The sequence below is a fragment of the Serinus canaria genome, chromosome 18 (assembly GCF_022539315.1).
Source record: "Serinus canaria isolate serCan28SL12 chromosome 18, serCan2020, whole genome shotgun sequence".
Lineage (NCBI taxonomy): Eukaryota > Metazoa > Chordata > Aves > Passeriformes > Fringillidae > Serinus > Serinus canaria.
In genome coordinates this window covers 5,248,305-5,269,440 of record NC_066331.1, presented here as the reverse complement: position 1 = coordinate 5,269,440, position 21,136 = coordinate 5,248,305, and the positions used below count along the sequence as shown (strand labels likewise).

Below are 21,136 nucleotides of genomic sequence, written 5' to 3'. Positions count from 1 at the left end.
TAGCCTAAAGCCCTTCATTTGATAAGAAGTAGGCTTTGGAACTTATTTTGAGCTTACCAAGGAAATCTGTTTCCCTCAGATGCTGACTCCATTTTTATCACACTCATATATGCAAATCTATGCATGTGTGTGATGTGGTATGCATTCATGGGCATAATATTTGCAACCATAATAAATGTGAATCTGATTTACATGAAAGAACAACAGCAGATGAGATCAAGCAACCTGGGAAAAACCCAGGAGATGAGACACAAGTGCTTCCTTTAAGAGTGGGTTACTGAAGAGCTCCTGGGAGTAGGAGAGGGGATACGCCTGGGGAAGTGAGTCCCTTGACTGGCAGTTACAGCCATGAAAGGACATTCGGGGAGCATGGACAGAACCAGGGGACACAGGTATTGAGCTGAGCACTGGCTTTTCCAGCTTTTTTTCTTCAAAGCTTCTCCACCTCCAGTTATCCCACGCCCTGGATTCAGGTGGAAACAAGTTTGGGAACTGCAATAATAAGCAGCAAAATGTTGGCGAAAAGAACACAGAAATAGGCAGCAAAGAGAGATCCTTCATTTTAAACCTTCCTGTCATAACAGGTAGAGGTTTAGGAATCTCCTGAGCCAGAGCTTCTGCTGCATTAACCTAGGAATAATAGAACAATAATCTTTACTACTATCATCTCTAGGAAGAGGCAGTCTCCTGTCACTTGTGCGCCGGGGTTGGGGCAGAAACAGGCGAGAGGCAGGATCGTAGCAAAGGCGAAGAAAGACTTCATTGAAAAGAAACACGCGGTTTTTATAGAGTGGTACGATAGATTCTATTCTATTGGCTAACAAAAGCATCTTTCTCACACACTATCCTTGAGAGGAACAGAAAAATTAAAGTAGGAAAACAGCACCTGCAAATTGTTTATAGTCAAAGGTTATCACATCTTTCCAGCTCCCTAAAACTTCTCTCAAGCCGCTGTGAGAAACGCTTGCCATTTCTCTCTCCTGTCCCATGGCATCCACAGTCTCTAGCTAGGACAACTCAGGTGTATGTTTAGAAAGATCAGTGGAGCTATGCTGACTCACTGTGCAGAATACCATTTAGGCTGTAGTAGCATCCAAAAGCTCCAATTATGAGGAGCTTTTGGATGCTACTACAGCCTAAATGGTATTCTACCATCTGAATGGTATTCTACCATTCAGTTCTACCCTGTCAGGCACCAGATGAATACCCACAGTCAAGCATGCGCTATTCCAGGGAGACAGGCCAGGCTGCCCTCATATGCTTCTAATTGGGCTCTCCTTGAAAGTCATCCTGATTCTGCAACATTTGCAGATTGCAGCTGTTTGTTTACTTCATTGGACTGGAACATGAGAATTACTTCAGTGCATCCCTTGTGGAGTGCAGGCCTTGCCAGGAGACTAAAGGATGGAACCCAGGGCCTAACGGTGAGTTATAAAACCTACCTTCATCCTCTAGGCTCCAAATATTTGACAGGATCATCAATTTCTGTCTATCATAAATAAAATTGATCCTAGCCCTGTAGGCTCAATAAACAGGACATTCACGTTTCAGACATTTTGAACTGCCTATGGGAAGTTCATAGCTCCATCCTGATCTTTCAGGTGACATTCTGACCTTCCTCTCCTTTTGGGGAGGAAACCATGGAAAGAGAATAAAAAGAAGAGATGACGTACATCCATATTCCTCATATTTTGTTTTACATGAAATGAATTGAAATCAGCTCTTTCTGAAACAGCCTTTTCTAGTGCTTTTTTCATTGGGATATTAACATGTCATTTTAAACTCCTTATCTAATTGTCTTCAACAATGCACAAATTCTGAGCACCTAAATATAACACGAGGTCTATAATGTCACTTATAACTAAACAACTCTATGAGAGGGATCATTAAGCTCATCATAGACATCTTTAAAAAAAAAAACTGTTTTGAGGCTGAAAAAAGAACAAAAGTCAAGGTCCCAAGTTCAAATAAATTCTACCCTGTAGATAGCAAGCAGAAGATTCTCTTGGGGACAGTGGGAACTAAAACCAACTGTTGCCTTTCTTCAGCAACAGGGATGTTAGGTAAGGCACAAGGGAAAGGAGGCCACATAAAACACTTGTAATATTTCAGCCCCACCAGAGCTGTACCTGGGAAGGCTTTTACTGGCAAGGATCCGATTCTGTCAGCTCTTTCTTACACAGTCGATTTTATTCCACAGCTGAAGACCTTCAAAATAACAAAACCATGCAAAGGAAAAACAGATTGACTTTTTGGCAGGAAGTCAATGTGCAAATACTAATGAAATAATCTCAGTAAGCAGTCAGACTCTTCAAAGGTCAACAGCAACACAGTGAAGAACTTCAGCATATAAGTTATTAACAATTCTGTCTTCAAGTATTCTGGCAGCTTCTGTGCTCTAAGTTAAAGGTTTTAAAAAAATTATCAAGATTTGATGACTGAACAGTTAGGGCCTCTACATCTCTCTTTCTGTGACTCTTCAGACAAAGAGATTGTCTTTTCCTTTGGGAGCTACCAATCCAATTCCTAACTATTTAGGACCAGAACCAAAAGCAGTTAGGGAAGTGGACTGTCTCAAAACAGGGTTTTTTTAGAAGATGTCTATGATGAGTTTAATGATCCCTTTCACAGAGTTGTTTAGTTCTAAGTGGCAGTATGGATCTCATATCAGGGCCCCATATTTAGGGGCTCACCATTTCTGCATTGTTGAAGAGAATTAGAAAAGGTGTTTAAAATAGCATGTTAATACCCCAATGAAAAAAGCACTAGAAAAGGCTATTTTAGAAAAGGCTATTTTAGAAAGGGCTGATTTGAGAGCAGAATCACTTCTAGTGGCCACCAGGAAAATGGAAATACATTTCAGATGCAGAAGGAAAAAATGAGGGAGATGGATATACATACCTGGCTAAGTTAGAATCAATGTATTCATAGTCTATAGCAACACCTCAAAATCAACTGATAGTGAAAACTGTGTAGGAATAGCACAGTGATTTTCAGGCTTCTAAGCAATCACTACAGTAACATAGTCTGTTTCCCAACATCTTTTGCAGTTCTTGGAGAGGTGTAGATGCAGATTTAATGAGCAATGCCTACCATCTGTTAATATTGCCTCTAAGAGCAACTGAGAAAAAAACCAGGAATACCATAATTGCACAACATAGCAGAAGCTCTAGAAAAATGGACCATCAATAATCGGGTTTTCTATGTATGACTGCTATAAAAACAAATTCCCAAAAATGAGCAGATTACATTTTAATTTGCAAGAGTTACAATATTTAAGTCAGTCTTGAACCTGGATTTAACCAGGCCATAAACATTCAGGTTAACAGAGCTAGTGAGCATATGAGGCTCACCAAAATGCCTGGAAAAATGCCACATCCTCAGACCTGAACCTGCAGGATCCAAACTCTGGGCTCACTACTTTGTTAATGAACGATAACAGCTTTTTTGAGTTATGCTGATTTACATAAAGTATTGCCAATACAAAAAGGCAATACAGTATTTCTTCATCACTGATAGGACAAAACCTTCATTTTCTTCATCCAGTCATATACATTTCAGTCTTTTATTATTAATTTCTTCTTCATCAAGAAAGCTTGCCAGAAATTCATTTAAGGGCTTTGGGTTTACTTCCACAGTCCCAGGTTTATTTGGACACAATATTAAATCTGTAAGGAAAGACATAACTGGAGGTCCATAGTTTGCATGGTGAGGTATCTTTGGCCTACTTTATCCTACAAAGCTTTGTGACAAGAACAGATGTAAAAGCGCCTTGCAATCCTTAATCAAGACATACTATTAACTGAGATAACCAGAAGGCAAAAGAATAAGCCAAGTCACCAGGGTTCAGAAACAAAGATGGTTGCATGAGATAAAGGGTTTATTTTAATCCCAGGAATTCCCTGGCAGAGTTTAAGTCAATTATAATGATAAAGGCACATTACCTTGCTGTATGCTAGTATAAAGATGTAGAATACATTCGTAGCAATTTAATAATCATCAAATTTTACTAAATACTGACCATTTGAATCAGAAATACATTATTTTTCAGTATTATTTTTTAGATTTTAATGATTTATTAATTTATGCAAGTTACAAAGAGATTACTTCCATTTTCCAAACAGATTATTCCAAGTGCAGTTAAGACACAAAACTATACTTCTGTTTCATAACTTCTGCAGAGAAAGCAAAGGCAAAAAACCATTGCTTGTTTCATCACAGAAAGAGAGGAAACAAAAGCACATTCAGAGCAAGATATAATTAGGTGATAATTCAACTGTGTTTCCTATTAAGGAGACACATTGAACTTTATTTAAACACCAAACCTTGTTGTTTCAACTGACATTATTTATTCAGTCAAAACAAAAATAAAACACCCCTTCTATATGTCACACAGACATTGTGTATGCCCACACCACTCTGCCAGGCACCAGGTACTAAGCTCCTTTTATCAAAGGAAATAATTTTAGAAAGACTGTATTTTGCATTCTTCTAGAACTAAAAATCAATTTCTTCTTTCTTTAATTTTATTTTTAGCATGGGGCATGGCACCAAACTGCAAACACACGAAAGCCAAAAAAAATTCCAATTCTCAGTCTTTCATATAGAGGTGGTAAATAAAGTCCAAAACACACACACAAGGCACTCCATCCTTCTCCCTGCCCCATGCAAAGACAGATTAAATGGCCCTCAAACTCTCCCAGCCACAACCAGTCTGGTTACTTCCACAGTCTATTCCCTCTGCCCTAACTTTTGTCTGACTCATACTGTATTGATGAAGACCTATTAAAACTTTTATTTACAGACCCCTGCTGAAACCCTAAACCACTCCACTGTAGTGTCCAAAATTACCTCATATCTCAGTAGACAGATTACTTGTTTCATTACTTTTTTCCTCTTTGGTGTTTTTAAAAATTTGTACATTGTTTTTTACATGGAGATTTTTTTTTTATACATGCACAGAAATTAAGTACTGAAAATAAGTCCAGACATTCTGTCTCACTGTGCTAGATATCTGCTAAAAGCCCTGGGCCCTGACACTCCAAATACTCTGCTAGTTTGGAAAACCTAATTCTGCAAAAGCTTGAACAGCCATTTTGACTTTGGCCACATCCTCAAATGTCAGTAAAACCCACCTGTGGTGACAACCACTCCTGTTAAATGGCAGACATACTGAAGGGACATAGGGACTGTTTTAACAGTTAGGGAGAGTTGTACCACAAAGTAAAACCAACATTTAATTTCTGAACTTCTTATTTTAGCTTCTACTAATGCCAGCTCATATCTAAACAATGTAACACTTTCTTCATCCACATTTATTAGAAATGGCACACACTCTTACTGTGTTATAGAATGGGGGAAATAAAAAAGCAAAAAGTTCACTTCCATTCAAGAATAGCCAAGATCAGTCTCAAAGAGCAATAAATAATAAGATACTGCTAACACCAAACATGAAGAAAGACAGTTAAAACCGTTACAAATCCATATTTCTCAGTTACTTAACAATCTATAGGTTCAGTCAATTTAAAAGATCTAGGAACAGAGGCTTAATGGATTAGTAACAACAGACCATTAATCTCTGCAGCCTCAATTTTAATCCAGCAATAACCAAAGTGATTGAAAATCATTCTGACACGTGACTAGTAAAGCTCCTGAGCCAGGTCCTCTCCCATACCTTCATCCCCACTGCAGAGGTCACAGCACTTTTCCAGTGGGACTATTTACCAAGGGACCTCTGCTTAATGTTTAACTAAGCTCTAGACAAACATTTATGGTAGAGTAATTCCTCTGCACACTACCTCCTGGAATTAACAGCTGATTTTGAAGATTTTATTTTGCATTTCATTTCAGCCTACATTAGCAAAGATTTCTTTCTTTCCAGTAAAAATATACAACACAAAATTGTCAAAATAAATACTCATTTTCTACACAAGATTTTAAATAAACATGTAGGAATTGATGACTGTCATCCTAGGCAAATGCCAGGAGATTATTTCTGTACAGTTTATATAATATCAGTTAAAGTTACATCCAAAAAATTCGAGTTTTAAAAATAATGCAGTAGTATTACATCATATACTCTGGTTTTAAATATAAGAATTATTTATTTCAAAGGCATTAACTTCTGGACTATTCAGTGACTAGAATCAGTTCTCAAATTACCAGTAATGTGACAATATTAAGCGATTCAGACACATTTCATCATTTAGTCCTCCACAACAGTTATCAGGATATCAGTAAAGAAGCCACTGAAAGAGACATCTTGCAAAAAGGATTAGAATTCAGCTGTTGCTTCCTGTGGCCTGAAATATGAGCCACAGGTTCCTTTTCAGGAGCATTAAAAGTAAGATGCTGACTACCTTGTAGTAAGAAACACTCTTATTACTGCAAAGTAAATAAATTTTTAAAAACATAAAAATACAGCAGACACAGAAGGTCTCAGTTACATAGAGCAGGGAACTAAAAAGGTTCTGAGAGTTACTTGCTGCTGTTTGTGAAGCATTAAGTAGCACCAAAGTAGGACAAGGGCTGGAGGAGAGAAAGGAGAAAATCTGCAAGCTCTGTGCCTTTTAGTAGATATAATCCAAATACATAAATATGATGTAAATGTATTGCAGAGATGTCCAGCTGTTTTTGTAAATAGTACACAACTTTTTTGTGTGTGGTAGAAATGTATTCATAATACTATAAAAGAGCCTTACCTCACTTAAAATATGAGAAACTTTTCTGCTGACACAGACTGAATGTGCCACGAGCAGTAGAGAGGACAGGTTTGCCTTGCTTGGTCCCAGACAGAGGAACAGACCCTCAAGTATTTTACATTTTACCCCCAAACAGTTTTCTCTCAGTCTGACTAAACTCTGCTTATCCAATCTAAACTCTGCCAGCTGCTTGCACAGAACTAGTGTGAGGTGTCCCAAACTTCTCTGGAGGTACCACCTGGTCCACAGGTCAGTTCCCATTCCATTGAATGTCCTCTTTATAACAGGACTTGAGGTCAAATCAAGGGAAAATTAAAATCTATGCTGGGAAGAAAGTGGAACTGAAACTCACATATAAAACCATTGCATATTACAATTTACCTCTTGTAATTCCACTTTTTAGTCTTCTGGTTTGTGTTTACTATTGTGGAAGATGGTGTTTGTTTCTTTCAGGGCATCCATACAGTGAGAACTAACAAAATACAATCCAGTTTATATGAATTCTGATTGTACAGTTTCTCTTGCTATGTTCATCACCGTAGAAAAGCCTGCATCTTTGCTTTACCACATAAGAACCGAGATTATTTTACCAAGATAAAAACCTATTTTCTATACAACCCTATAAAGAGAGATTATGAAAACTTTTGCTCATCTTAGCTGGGCTTTTCCTAAGATTTTGTATTATTCATGTAGTATACCACTGCTACTCCTTGCTTCAGCAAAGCACTTCAGCACATCCTTAATCTAAGTTGTCTTATACAATTACATGTTAAGACTCAGATTCAGCAGAACACTTAAGCAGGTCTTTTAAGTTTTGCATTTTGCTGAATCTGGCTGTTATGTATCAAAATAAAATGTAAAGAGGATGACTCAGTTTTCAGCTTTTATACTTATGCTACCAAATAAAATAAACAATATTATTTATTACTGTATTTTCCATCCTGTTTCACAGTGAGCTAAATACATGTGACTCTAGAGCAAAGGCACAATTACAGACTGGCACAGATGAATTGTTAACAATTTGAAGAGAGTGCTAGGAGGGGCTACTGAAGATAAAAACTTATGCATCTGCAGATAACTTGAAATTCCAGTTGGAATTACTGCCCCACAGTACGGTCAGGATTGTCTGGGCAAGCGAGAGGAGACTGTGGAGTCCTTACAGATTACTTCATTTTCTAGCAGGTACAAAAACCAGTATGACAATAAGATAATGCTTATAAATATGAATGTGGAAAAAAAAATATCCCAAAACACCACAAATGTTGAATCCAGGTGATTATAATGCAAAATAAAAAAAGGGAGGAATTAGACATGATGGGCAAAATGCCCTAGGGTGAGGTTTCACCCTCAAAACAAATTCACATACGTGTTCACAGTATATCCAAGAATTCCAGCAGTACAGAAAGGAACCTGTTGGGCTGCTGAAAGCAAATTTCAGAGAGAAAATTTAGGACCAAAATCTCTGGTGCCCTTTACTGTGTGTTGTCACCTACACCCACATTGAGGGGATGTGAAACACGAGGCAGCAAAGTGCTGCACTTGGAGGAACCCACTCGTTACTCACAGCCCAAATAGAAGCAGAAAAAGGCCAACAGAGTGAATCTTAGTAATTTAAACAGAATTTAAATAACACACATTTATGGAGGAACCTTGTCTGGATCTGATTTTTTCCTTAATATCATGCGAACTCCTGGAAACCAATTTAATTCCAACTGATTTAATTCTTATGTATACCATAACTGTTTCTCACAATAACTTCACTGCATGTATGATGAGGAGAAAAAACACCTTGCAGTAAAAAGGCAAAGAGAGAAGGAGGATCCAGCCCGTGAGGGGACACACTAGGGCCCTTCTGTGACTCTGCACTCAATGAGGGGATCCAGCCCCACACCCTGACCAGAAACACAGGCTAAGGGCAATGCTTGTGTTTCAAGGCAGAAATGAGAGTGAAAATGGACTGCAACTACTTAAGGTCTTGCTGACTGAGTTTCCACGTGACATTTTACCTCAACTTCTCCATCTGTGAAAGTGTGGCCAACACTGTGTATTCCCTGCAAACTGCTCCAAGTTCTGACACCAAAACTATTTTAAATTTTTTTTAACTGAAATGTAATGCACAGCTCTTTTATTCATACCATTCATTCTTAGAAAAACCAAGACAAGCAGTCCTTTTCAGAGAACTCTCCTATCAGTAAGTATTTACACACACCCCAGAAGTAGGATTAAGACCAGCATAGGGTCAGTTAAACTCCTTTTCTTTTCAGCAGTGGGGACAATCATAGGGTCACTCAAATACTTTTCCCTTCCAGCAGCAGCAGCCCTTTCCTTCCATAATTGTCACTTCCCATGTGGGAAATAGCAGCCTCAACTCCAAGTCATGTGGCATTCCACTGATGTGGAAACAAAGAGCTCGTTCTGCATAAAATTTCACTCCCAGGAACACTACTGTGATCCTTTTTTACCAGCAGGTATACATTTTTAGCACCGCCTCTTTCCTGAAGTTTCTTTTCTCTGCCATGATGGCAAATGAAAGTTAATGCTTTTTCTAGCAGCCCAAGAATGTCAAATTGCTAAAGAAACTTCAGCTGTGGCAGCAGAAACCCTTCCTGACCTGCTCCCTTAGCTACCCAAACACCATCCTACTGGGAATGGTAGGGTTTGCTGGGGGACATAGCCACTTCAACATCACTTCAAACACTTGTTTTCCATGGTCACACGTAAAAAAGACCCTTCACTGGCACTCATTATCTTTTTCTTTTAGCATTAATAATCCATAGGAGTCCTGCTGGCAAAGCAAAAAATCCTCTTAGGATTATTCCTGAAGCAGAACACGGCTGTATAGTAGTTAACAGCAGGAAGGAACTTAAATTGGAAACAACCCACAAAAATGACAAGAGGATGATTTTTCAGAAACCATGTTTCCCTCTAAATTCATCTACTCAAGTGCTATTTCCAAAACATAGAGATGTCAACACATTTAGAGGGGAAGAAAAAAAGGATAACGTTGCTTAGCTGCCTCCCCCATGCATGTGCTTAGAAGCCACTTTGGTCGACTCAGTGCACAATTCTTTCTATTCCATACTTAAAGCTTGACCAAGTTAAGGACTAATGATAACCGGAGGAAAGAAGACCATATACTTATTTTAGTACTTTTCTAAAAAGTACATCCTAATTAGTTATTTGTGGCTTACAGCTGCTGTGGTATTTTTCTGGCAACAATATCAGAAAAGTTAAAAACTCTGGGGCATTTAAGTTTAATGCTGTTTTTACTACAGAAATACAAATGTTACAGATTCATTAATTCAAAGCAGAAATGTTTTCATGTGGAAACATACATCTGACAATGAAAGTATTTTAGTTCTGACCACTGATTTCAGAATTCAATATATGTAGAAACGGATCAATGTCCATTTTCCAAGATGAGTAAAAGTAAATTAAGTATTTTAGGGCTGTGATCCTGAGGGGCTGTACCTGGTGGTCTACAGGAAAACAGACAACTGCCATCTAAAGCTTTTCTTGTTGTCGACAGTTCAATTTTTGCAATTTTTAAGGCCCAAGTCTCAGTAGCACCAAAGCCCTTTATAACATTTTTGGGAGTTGCAAGGACTTTTAGGGTGGATGTAAATATAGGTTACCTTTACCACAACTGTCACCTGCTAAGCACTACACAACAAATTCTGCCATATTGGCAAATTGCAAGTTTGCACTTACCAACACCCATGAGCATGAATGAGGCACTACATCATCAGAATGGCACCACACAGGATATAGGTCTACCCTGTTTCAGCCCTTTATTTTCAAGACAATAATAACTTACAATTTTATCTCCAAGAAACTCCATTAAAAGACTCTTGGCAGCTTTTAAACTATCAATGGTTAAAACCAGCAATAAAATACTCTACTACTTTGAATTCAACTATAAATAGGTTTGGCTGTAAAGCCTGCCCTCTCTCAAATGCCAGATTATTATCCTTTGAAAAAAATTATCTCCCATTTATTTACAAATAATGTTTCAATTCATTTACCACTGTGCAATTTTTTTTTTGCTAATTGTACTTTCTGATTGCATTACAGTGGACATGCAGTCCCATTGCACAGTGTTGCCTCCAAACAAGTCAATTACAATTTGATCCCTATTTCCTATTCCTCCCAACATGGTGTGCAGAAAAGATAAAAATAAGACAGGAGCAAAATAACATTTATCACAGTATTTCAGTATTGTCCATAACTGACTGTCATCTAGTTGTGTCTGCTGCTTGAGCTGGTAATGAGGTAATGATGGAACAGTTTTATATAGTTCTCTATTAACAGCCCAGATGGGCCAATCATCCCCTTCAGTCTTTGCCATGTTAAGTTTAGTCATAAACAATCAGCAACATGAAAACAGCAACTTCCTCCTCAGCTGAATTACCACCTTTCAACCAAGAAAGAAAGTGATACTTTGACCAACAGCAACAGAGAAAAAACCAATCTTTTAGAGAAAGCAGGAATTCCTTGTTCATTCATATGCAAAGAATATTCAAAATGCAAATGGAAACCCATTTCAATCCTTGCTATATTTAAAATCTAGTTGTTGAAGAATTAAAAACTGAGAACTTTCCAAAAATGTCAAGGGCAAAACTTCCTGATAGCCTCAGTTGCATTTTAAAGAGCATCCTTAAATTGAGAGCACTTAATTTGAGTGGGGTTTGATTCCTTATTCTAATAATTTTATCTTGGAGGCTTGGTATCTAGTTCAATTGGATTACAATGAGGCAACACAACAAAGTGAAGAGGTCTGAAAACTGGGTATCTACATCGCTGACTTGGAAAAGAATAGCAACAATAACCAGCTTCTTTCCACCACATTATTGGATGGAAAATAGCTCAGCAAAATATGCGCAAAAACTGTTCATAAACATTCCTTTCTACTACCTGAACATAAACTAAAAATATGTGAGTTGTTCCAGCATTTTAGTGCCTATCTGGTCACGCTCTAGTTGTAAAACTAACAATAAAAATAAATAAAATGATAAAAAATAAAAGATATGAACAAAAAATAGGTAAAAGCAGACATTTACAGAGGACTACAAAGGCTATTTTCATAGAATTTTCAAGCAGAAACATCTTCACACCTTTTGAGAAAGTGGAGAAAAAAATCAGTAAAGTGAGAATGCATTCCAGAGCTGAGGAACTGAGAGTCTCTGGATCCAACCTATGGTCCCTCTATTCTGTGAATGTGAGCAGACAGACTGAATCCATGTGGATTTTCAGTATCATCAACAAACTCCACACAGGCATGAAGGTTTACCCACAGACATGAGGCTCTAGAGAGGGTATTAAAGCAGGAAAAAATACTGCAATAGGTAAAATTCTTAGTTAGCAGAAACCCAATACATGTTACACCTTCCTTTATGCCTAGTGCTCAATTTCATATATGTGTGTGTATATATATGTATGTATGTGATATGAATAATTCCTTCCCCTAGAATATTACATATATTACTTTAAAAAGTGACAGAAAAAGCTATTTCTGTGACACTATTTGAGGATAATTAACACGGTTTCAACATTTTTGTCCTAATACAATGAACCATTCACTGTTCTAATGTTGAAGATCAGAGGTTTGATATTCTTCTTGTCTACAAGTATACTTCTGTTTGAATTATCTCAGGTTATATAATGCTATGAGAAGAAGAGTTATCAGACTTTACAAACCATGATTCCACAGGTAATTCAGCCCTGGCATAATTTAGAGTTCCTATAGGGCATCTCTGTGTTATGCCAGGTAATAAGAGCTCAGAGACTGCAGAATCTGCAAGACAGAAAATAAGGAGCGATTGTGCTCCAAATCCACCTCTAGTCCTCAGTGCCAGGAGATGTCATATCAGATGCTCAATACACAGTGGAATTCCTGGAGAGATGAAGGGTTTTTTACACCATCTCAGCTGTTCACCATACACGATTTATGGCACTTGTGTGCTGCCAAATAGGCCACAGAAGTTGCATCATAAAAGGGATTTGGCACCATGTGCCTTGACAGCATGGCAAAGGATGAAAATACTTCCAAGTATAAGACATAAGTATAAGCAAAGACAGCTTTCATCCATATTAGTTCCCAGAAGCCAAATCAAGAAGAGGTAGTATATCAGTTTATAGGAAGGCACAAATATGTTGACCATGCAGGTTTTAAAAATCATTTTGTTGATGTATTAACAGAAAATGCACATGGAAATCTTCTTAACAACTTCACACAACAACTTCATTTTCTTATTTAACCAAGAATCCTGCAAAGTTTTGAAAACAACTTCCTAGGTTTTTTTCCTTGAAATTGATTGCTATTATTTAAATTCACAAAAAAACCTTCCTTATGGCTCATACAAATTACTGTGTAAGCAAAGGTGACAGCCACCTGAGAACACTGATGCTAGTTCATATTTGGTAGTATTATTACTCAGTAAGGAAATTCTGGACATCATACAACGACTACTATCTTCTTTGTATGTAAACAGTGTAATTCCTGTGCCAGGAGTATCTGCATCTTCAAAGGAACAACATCTAGTGAGGGCTTATTCCAGCATTCTGTCTACAGGACATCTTCACTTCCTTTTCTCTGTGCTCCTTCTATGCTGAACAGTATCATTAAAAGGACAAAACCTCAAAAGTCATAATACAAATAATGACTATTTTTCTCAGAAACTACAACTCAAAGGACTAAATATGACTTTGAAGGAAAGCAAGGGCTTTCATTTCTGTTTAAAGGACAGAAATTATTTTTGTGGTCCTTCAGCCTGTTTGTATTTCACATTTGTACGCACAAGGAAATGATTCTCTTTTTAAAGAAGCAATTCCAAGTAGCAGAAGCCTTAATTCAGTATGCCAAGAAAATAAAAATATTTTTCCCAAAGTTCACAGATAATTTATTTCCCAAACACATGGAAGAGCCAGTAATTAAAAAAAAACCAAACCCAACAATTTCTAAATCTCAGTATAATTTCTTCCAAAACAATCAATCTCATACACACAAGTAACTGACTCATAAAAAAATTTTAGTATAAAATATTTTGAAAATATATATACATGTCTTTTTAGTAGATTACATTACTTTCCATATACTAAGTCTTCAAGAAATTCATGAATGTAAGACACCAAAGAGCCAACTGTATACCCTTCATCATTAGTTATTCTAAATAAGAAACACGGCACAAGTGCTACATTCAGTATAATTTGCACTTAAATGCTATATAAATACACAGCAAAAGAGATAACACTGAACCTGTGTTTATTAAGTTTATTAATAATGATTGAAGAATTTAACAGTGTTCAATTCAGTGAATGACATTATCCCTTTAAGAGTAGCCCCTAATAGGCCCTAATCCAAATAACCACTGGAATTAGCAGGAGGAAGATCACAGGTTTAAACAGACACTGAATCAAGCATTTGCTAATGTTCAGGAAAAATCCATGTACAGCAGACCTGTCTTAAGTCTTCACTGCTGAAACAACTGAATGAATAAGAATGAAAAAAAAAAAGAAAATACTGCCACACTTCTTAATTCACATTCCAGGAATTTGCAGCACTAGTACTCAACTAGTGGGTCTTTTAAGTAACATGTTGAATGAATGACCAGTGCTGAAGTGCTAAAATACAATCTGCAGTCCTGTGCTGAGGCAATCCCTTAACAGGCTTCATGACATCTTCTACTTGCACTGTTATCCAGACATTACAGCTAGATAATTTGCTACAAAACCCAGTGTAAAAAGGATGGCAGAGGCAACATGCAGAGCATTAGTTCCACTCAGATATCTACAGATCTTAATCCTTCTTACTAAGATGACAGATAGTGAGGATTCCTGAAAAAAAAAAAAAAAACCACAAAATCCCCAGGAAAAAGAAAAAAAGAAAACAAGACTGAAGCATATATACATCCTCTGTGTGGTCAAAATTATCTGAAACCACAGCCTTAACCATGTGGCAGAAGCATCCCACCATTCACTTACTCCCTTTATTCCTTCCAAAAAAAAAAAAAAAAAAAGAAGAAAGAAACAGAAAAAGCAAGCAGACATGGTATGTGTACAGTATCAGGTATTAGTGCTAGAGGGAGATGGAGAGCGATGGGAGACCCTGCAGGACTGATCCCACTGGTTCAGAAGCGTGGGCTCCCCTGTCTGAAAAGGAAAGGAGAGCAGAGTGGGAGCTCAAGGAACGCTGACAGCTAAATGCATGGCATAAGTAGCTGCACAGAATTGGACAGCTTCTTTCTGTCTCAGGATATTACTGTCACAATGGCCAAGAGAGTGGTGAGCTGCAGTTTGCTATTCTCACTGTGGTACATTAGAAAGTACCTAATTTGAGGAGCACTGGACAGGTGGCACATCCCACTGAGCTAAATAGATAAGTGTGAGATTTCAGTGACAAGAGGCAGCAGGTTTTGCCATTCTAAAAAGCGGGAGAGCGAATTTTTCTGATGGTACCAATGGGAACAAGTGGAAGGTCAGCCTGGGGTGCTGGCAGTGTCACCCGGGTGCCTGGTGGCAGATGGTGCCAGTCTGTGGGGATAAAAGGAAGGCTGACGCACACTGTGGGCTGACAGTGATGTTATTTTCTCAGGAATAAAGGAGCTTTGGGGCAGGTGCAGACAGGACAAATTAACAGGGATGCTGAGCCCCCAATATTCATGCATGCCCAGCCCAGGGGCTGGAGGGGTAAATAAATCAGGAGGTGCTGCAGGAAGCGCAGTGGGGCTCACAGCTTCCAGAGGAGATGCTGCAGGTGCTGCTGCCTGGGGGCTGTGGCTGGGACACAGCACAGGCCAATCTCTGCATGGTCCTAGGAGAGCTTTGGAGCTGTCTCTCCCTACGTACATCCAGGCTGAACACTGAGATGGCCACCAGGACCCTGGATCTCCCTCCAGCAGCGCCTTGCTTGTGCTGCTTGTTTTCCCATTTCTGGACTTATGCAATAGCTGGAGGGCAGAAGCAGGCTGTGGGAAGTGGAGCAGTGGGAGATGCAGGTAGCCTGCACGCCCATGGGGTTCCCTGAAGTGTCCTGAACTAGAAAACTGGCCACCTCACTAGTTCTGCCTCTGGGAATGCAATTATTCTAGCATGACCAACATGACAAATTAACACAAGAGCTAAGGCTTTTGCAGTCAAAGAGAGTGTTTTCCCCAAGAATAAATTGTTCAAATCCTTTATGCTAGGCAACTAGCCATGCCTATTCATTAATTGGACAAGCTCTGGTGACAACTGAAATGACCTGACTTTCTACATATTGAAGGGAGACCAATCTTTGCAAGCTTAAAATAAAGCTGTAAATCCCAGCCAGCATAGAGGCTCTGTGAATAGGGCTTTTTTTTTTTTTAAGAAAAAAATTAATTTTCATAGCACAGACACAGTAAAGCTCATTTGAAAAGCAGACACACTTTACTGTTATCCCTCCATTTGCAGAGCCTGAATTGTGGCACCAGAACATGACAACTCCATCAACAAACCACAAACCCTTCAGGATCTGCACATCAGCCAAGTTTAAGAGCTTCAAGAGATATGAAATTCTGGGATCATGGTAATATTGCAAATAATTATCACAATCAGGTACACTGGGAATTATAAAGCATCTCCTTTATCAGTACACCATATTGTCTACTGCAACCAATGAATGATAATTAAGACACACGTATTGGAATTAAGGGGGAGAGGGAAGTGATGAGAGTCAATTTCTGCCGTAACCCACTCACAGTACATAATTCATGGATTTTTCAACTACAGTTTTGACCTGGGTTTAACTGTTCCTCTTGCCCCTTAAAAAGGGGACACCTGGGAACCCTGTATGGTATCTGCCCTGCTCCCTTGCCCTTTCTGTGCTTGCTGCATACCTGAAATGCAGACGATGAAATTCGCTTGCAGAAGAAAAAGCACCTCCCAAACAATTTCCATCCTCCGATTCTCATGCCAAGTGCATCCCTCGGCGAAAAAAAATAACAAAGATCAATATCGCAGTTTGAACGATCCCAGCAAATTTCCTTTCAGACTTGCAGACTGTATTCCCCAGATGTGCTGACAACACATGTCCGAGCTCTCTCTCCGCACGGCTCAAGTGAGATCCCTTCTCTTCCTTCGCCCTCCAAAAAAAGACCACGAAGCCAACAGCCAACACCAGGCTCTTCCTCCTCGAGCGAGAAAAAAATTCCACCAGATTTCCCAACACGACGTAGACAACAAACCCCAACAGATCCGATATCCGGGGAGTCTCTATTCCAGGAGCGGTCAGGCGCAAATTAACCCCAAAACTCTTTGCACGTCTCAGCGGGGAACTGCCGACATGCCGGGCGAGGAGGCGGTAGAGGGAGGGGGATTCCCCTCCTGTTGCTGCTGCTACAGAATGAGAGGAAAGAGATTAATACCGGCTGCAAGCCCAGCCATCCCAGGCGCGCTCGGAGCGCGCAGCCCCGGCTTCGCAGCCCCGCAGCCCCGGCCCCGCCGCAATCCCGGCGCGCAGCGGCGGCTCCGCCACGCGACTGCAGGGGTCGGGCTTGCCCCGCGCACCGAGCGCCCTGCACCGGGATGCACCCCCGCAGCCCCCCGCAAGTGAGAACGGGGCTGTATGGCAGCGGAGGAGGGCTGCTGTATGGCAGCGGAGGAGGGATGTGTGTGTGTGTGTGTATGTGGGTATGTGTGTGTGTGTGTATGCGTATGTGTTTGTGTCCCCCATTGGGAACGGCACAAGTGCGGAGTCCGCATCAAGCGCGGCTTGTGCACATCGCCCGGCGGCTTGGCTGAGGACGCCGGGATTTTAAAACTTATTTAAATAAGCAGGAAAAGAGATTCAGACCCAAACTTCTGTCGGGCTGATGACGGAAGGGCACCAGGAGGCTCCAAGAGAGAGTTAGCGAAGTGCCTGCGCTGCAGTGCATATCTGATAGCATTCCCCGGGTACAACAGTTCTGCATAGCTTCCCCTCCCTCCCCCCGGCCACAAAAAAACCCCTAAAAATAATTAAAAAAAAAAAAAAAAAAAAAAAAAACAACAACAAAAAAAAAAAAAAAAAAAAAAAACCAACTAAAAAAAAGCAAAAAAAAAAAAAAAAGCTCCAGTTTTGGGCAATCCCACACTTACCCCCAGATATCCTCCTAGTTCTTATCTCTCCCAGCTCATCGGACGTGCCGCTCCAGCCTGCAGTCCCAAAAACAAATATCGAGGTCAAGCTGCGAGCCGTCGGCTGCCACCGCCTACCTCCACCTCAGCTGTCGGGAAGTACCATAGCTGCTCGGAACTCCTCCTGCTCCTCGGACCACGGCTACTCCGCCATGTCCCCGAGCTGCCGCCGGTACTGCGGGGGCAGCGAACGGCAGCGGCACGGCGGGGCTGGGGCGGCGGCGCGCACGGGCGCGGGCTGCGGGGCGCGCTCCGCCGCGGAGGCGGTGCCTGCGCGGGCGGCGACGGCGAGGCCGCTCTGCGCCGGGACCGGGCCGGCCGGAGTGGGGGCGGACGGGGAGGCACGTCCGCCCGACCTCCCTCGGGCGCCCGGCTCGCAGCGATGTCTTCTGCATTCCAGAGGATGTTGCTCACTTGTGTTTAAATGTGCGGCCAATTTGATTTTGCTCTCCCCCGCTACCCCAGGGAATAAAAATAAAAAATTAAAAAGGGGCGCACCTGGCGCGGGGAGACCTGGCTGCGGATGGGGGAATTGGGCACGGCAAGGCAGCGCTGGCAGAGGCTGAGAGCCGTGGGCTGCGGTGGTGCGCGGGCTGCCCCGGGCCGCGCCGCCCGGCGGGATAGCTCGGGCTGTCGTGGAAGAAGGGAGGGGACAGGGGCTCAGAGCAGGTGTGAGAAGGTGCAACCGCTTCGACTGCGGATGCCTTCGATGATCACTGCAAGGCAGAGGGAAGGGGGAAGGAGAAAGATGCTTTGGGCATCAAACTGATCTCCCAGCTCTTGGCAGGTGTGCAGAGGTCATATTACAAACCCTCCAGCGGGGGGTGCATGCAGAATGGGTTGAAAACAGTCCTCAAACCTCGGCATGCTTGAGGCAAACAAGGGCATACTTGTAAAATGCACCTTTCTGTGGATTCTAGCAAAAGGAGGATGCCTGGATCTCTGAATGAGGAAGGAAACCATCTTGAAGAGAAGAAACTAGAGCGCTACGTTATTTCCATAGTCTCTGAGAAACGTGTGGAACTCCCAGGCTTCAAATATATCTGATGGCATTTAATTGTGGTAGATCAAGAAATCCTTGAGTGCTTCAGAGCAAATGGATGGGACGAAATCATCACTATTTTAAAAGGAAGAATTAGACTTCTGGTTCTTAGCAGTCAGTGTGATGCTTGTGTTCATTTTGCTGGTTTCCAGGGTAGTGCAAGTGCTCTTTGCACTGCAGCAGTCTCTGCTGACGTTTACTCCATCTCGTCTTATGGATTACAAAGAGACTCAGGATTCTATCAAATTAATTGCTATTATCTGCCCAGTGAGAACAGTGAGACTAGACATGAGGCATTGTCATTCAAGGTTTATGGACAAGAATTCTCATATATATTGATGGACTTTTGTTAAACAGTGGGGCTGTACAGCAGGAGGAAATCCTTTCCCTGACAGGTTTGCAGAATGCTGAGTGTCATTTTAGTACTTAAGTATTCTCTGCAATTCTCTTCTTTAGACCGTATTAAAAATGAGATTGATATCTCCTCTACTGGAATCATAGAAGGTTTGAGTAGCATTAATCTATCTCTAGTCTAGATCTATGGAAGCACACCTAAGAAATGCTCCGTAAAGATTTCCATTGATGTTTGCTAAACTCCTTTACTCAAACAGATTAATGTTTTCCATGGTTTTGCCTGTGAATATTTCACAAATAATTTGTTACAATAACATCCCAATCTAGAACATAATAAACCCCCACAGAGACCTTGTCTTTTATATTTATATAGTCGTCCTTGTTCCCAAACTAGTCTCCTTGAAATTATGGCATTACCTGTGGGGAAATAACTGTCTCAAGCAAGTGAGATGACCTGTTGTAAAAGGGTGTGTTGACTGTTATGAGTAAAAAAAGAGTTACCCGTTTTTTTAAGAGAAGGAGCTGCAGAAGTTTAGAGTTTGGCTGGGAGCTGATTGCTGGCCAGGAGTTCTTTTGTTAGTTAAATGTTGTAATCACCTGTTGAGTATCGTTGAGTATAACTCTCTGTTGTGGAGAATTCTCTTTTTCAGTACCACCCTTGCCTGCTGCCAAGAGGATGACAACCCCCACCCCAGACCATGGGAAGGGAGGGGGAATTTGCATCTCAGGAAACATGCAAATTTATCTCAAAACCCAGACTGCATTGGGACAAGAACCCCACCAAATCCTGGAAAATAGCCCAAAGAGACGAGCCAAAGCAGAATTGAGAGGTCAGGGTGGTGTTTGGACAGCAGGTGCGAGGTCCGAAGCCGGCAGAGACGCTGAGAACCTCGGTCACTCCTCACCCTGACTATAACAAAGTCAGTCGGAGCCAGGACCCCATGGACCAACAATCTAAACTGAGAACCCGGTGTGTACCCCTACTGCCTTTGCGAGGACAGGACACCTGGCTCTGTTCCTAGCAGACAGAGCTGCACAAATCCTTCTGTCTGAGTCACTGCTGGGAGCAGCAGCAGGAACCCACAGACCTGCCTAACCCCCTGTTATGAGCTGATCACTTTCGTTGATTACTAGGTCAGTAAAGAACTAAGTTGGTGATGAGAGAATGCCAAATCCTAAAGGCAAGCTCATGTTTAATTCCTACTGATGATCAGTTGGACTTTAATATGAGTTTAGTGGCAGAAAAAATTAGGTAGTTGATGTTGGCTGCTAGCAGATAGCCAAAATCCCCAAATATATTAAATTTTGTGCATGTTTTCAGTAAGTTTATCATCCTCGTGCAAACCTTACAATTGTTTCAATTGCCTGTGATAAATAAGTAGTTCATGACTCAGACTGAAAAATCTGTGAAGGATCAAAGGCAACTTGGAAGTTTCCTTCACCTTGAAAATACAGTAGTGAACTTGGAAACTGGAGTTTTTTTTAAATCTAGATAAATAATAATGAATTAATTTTGCTGTCACTTCCTCGCTGTGATGTGATTTGACTGGCAGTGGCCTTCATGCTTTGTTTTGAAGTCATTATGCCCATATTGGCTCCTGCAGCTCCACAGGAAAACTTAGTTCAATAAAGTTGAATAGATGCCAATATGGTCCTGTTCCAAAGCCCACTGAAATCAATTGGAATATTTCTGCAGACTGAGATGATGTTTGGATCATGCTTTCACCGCAGAATTTGGCAGTGAAAGCCGGTTTGATAGTCTGTTTGATCCCAAGGGAAACGGTTTAATATAGAAGGGTGTATTTGAGTCAGGAGCAGAACCTCACTCTGCTGTGTACATTGCAGGGTCATTCCAAATAGACAAAAATTCTGGCTGCAGAACCCATTTTTTTAATTGTAGGTGTTT

At 40.7% G+C, this 21,136-nt stretch overlaps 1 protein-coding gene across 1 annotated transcript in view; it reads right to left on the bottom strand.

The window, feature by feature from the left end:
• The window catches only part of CA10 (carbonic anhydrase 10), a 153,347-nt gene extending 135,290 nt beyond the window's left edge, over positions 1-18,057 (bottom strand). Inside the window, exons 1-3 of the mRNA XM_018918973.3 lie at positions 17,938-18,057; positions 17,796-17,852; positions 16,556-17,054 (exon numbers count right to left, since the gene is read on the bottom strand). Coding sequence (XP_018774518.1) covers positions 16,556-16,616 — 61 coding nt within the window. The 5' untranslated portion in view covers positions 16,617-17,054; positions 17,796-17,852; positions 17,938-18,057. The remainder of the gene's footprint in view (positions 1-16,555; positions 17,055-17,795; positions 17,853-17,937) is intronic.
• Positions 18,058-21,136: the final 3,079 nt, after the last annotated feature.